The sequence below is a fragment of the Mesitornis unicolor genome, unplaced genomic scaffold (genome assembly GCF_000695765.1).
Source record: "Mesitornis unicolor isolate BGI_N332 unplaced genomic scaffold, ASM69576v1 scaffold31694, whole genome shotgun sequence".
NCBI lineage: Eukaryota > Metazoa > Chordata > Aves > Mesitornithiformes > Mesitornithidae > Mesitornis > Mesitornis unicolor.
Window position 1 is genome coordinate 6851 of NW_010182615.1, and position 1583 is coordinate 8433.

Below are 1583 nucleotides of genomic sequence, written 5' to 3' on the forward strand. Positions count from 1 at the left end.
GGGTGGGTTTCCGGGGGGGCTTCCTCCGCTGCCCGCTCACCTCCGAGATCAGCACGAGAACAAGCGGGAGAAGCAATCTGAAGGCCACCTTCATGGTCCAGACGTTTCCCTGAGGGAGGCAACGAGAAGAGGTGGGTTAGGAAGCACCCGTTTCAGGTACCGCAGCAGCTCCCATCTCCCCCATTGCCGACAGGAGGAGTTTACCCCACATCCCTCCCAGTAACCTGCTATTTTCCCTCTTTCCTCCTTGGAAATTATCTTTAAATAAGATAGAGCATGAGTCACTGAGATCTCCTCTCTTTATGCCACGGGGTGTGTGTGTGTGTGTTGGGTTTTTCCACTCAATTTGGGGTTTATTCTCATTTCACCCCCAACACTGCCCCACAAAACCTGCCCCTCCCAGGAGCCACTGGGCCCTCTCCCTGACTGCTCCTTCAGAGACCTTGATGGATTAGGCTTAATTTTACACTTGAGCCAAAAAAAATCAATGATTCAGTAGCAAATTGGCTGAGCAACGGTACCGGGAGGCCAGCAGCAGTTAGCGGGGCAGTGAAGATGGATGGCCCTGTGCTCAGGGACGAGGCTTTAAGGCAGGACAGCCCATTTTTGAGGCTGTGCGATAGAAAGGCCATTTGCAAGATTACGCATGGGCAATACCAAAAGTGTGTGGCTACACAGCTCCCCATGCTGCCCAAATAACTGATCCATCACCTCCAGTCCCACTGCAGGGTGCTGGACTGGGATGGTTATTTGAGGAGAGACCCAGTGGGAGATCTGGAGGGATCTAGCAAAAGAGTTTCTCCTGGGCACCAGCCTTACACACACCACCTCTCCCTCTTTTTTGGGTCATTTTCAAGACCATGAATGCTCCCGTCCCATCCCTGCTGGCGGGAACAGCAGAGGCTGTTGCTGGTAGCTCTGGTTGCTGGTAGCTCCCCAGCTGATGTCTTGGAGGACGGAGGGATCTAGCTCATCGCTGATGAGCTCCCCAGAAAGCCCTGTGCAGAAGGGGCTTTGAATGCTCAAACATCCCCCAGGGCCAGCTGGAGCAGAGCAGGCTGTGGGCAGATCCCTCGGGGTGTTCGCCAAGGCATTTCCCGGCAGCATTTGTCACCCCAGCAGGAGCAGAGCGGAGCTGGGTGCACGGCGAGGCAGATGGAGGAGCTCGGCAGAGGCAGGGTGGGAGAGAGAACCGAGTGAGATGAGACAGGGAGGAAGACGAGGAGGAAGACGAGGAGGAAGATGGATCTCCTGGGGAAACCGAGTGTCTGCTGTGGAGCTGGTGATGCTGGGGAGAAATCAGGCTCTCACGGCTGATCGCTTTCTCCCATGCAACACCATGGAGCTGAGCTCAAAGCTTGCTGGTGCACAGTGCTGCTGTCATGCCTGAGGGGTCATTGGCATTGGGGTGTCACTGGCAAAGAGGGGGTCACTGGCAATGGGGGGTCTTGGGCAATGCCACCAGCTCAGCAGGGTCGATGGGAGCTGCAAACAGGCAGGGCTGAGCTGGGCCCATCGCATTCATCTTCGGGAAGCAGCAGAAAAGTGTCCCCAGCGTCCCCAACCAGCACAGACCAACACCT

At 56.1% G+C, this 1583-nt stretch overlaps 1 protein-coding gene across 1 annotated transcript in view; it reads right to left on the bottom strand.

The window, feature by feature from the left end:
- PRELP (proline/arginine-rich end leucine-rich repeat protein) overlaps positions 1–109 on the bottom strand; it is a gene marked incomplete at its 5' end in the record, with an annotated part of 3028 nt that extends 2919 nt beyond the window's left edge. The window contains one exon of the mRNA XM_010183844.1: positions 41–109. Coding sequence (XP_010182146.1) covers positions 41–109 — 69 coding nt within the window. The remainder of the gene's footprint in view (positions 1–40) is intronic.
- Between the last annotated feature and the right edge of the window lie 1474 nt (positions 110–1583).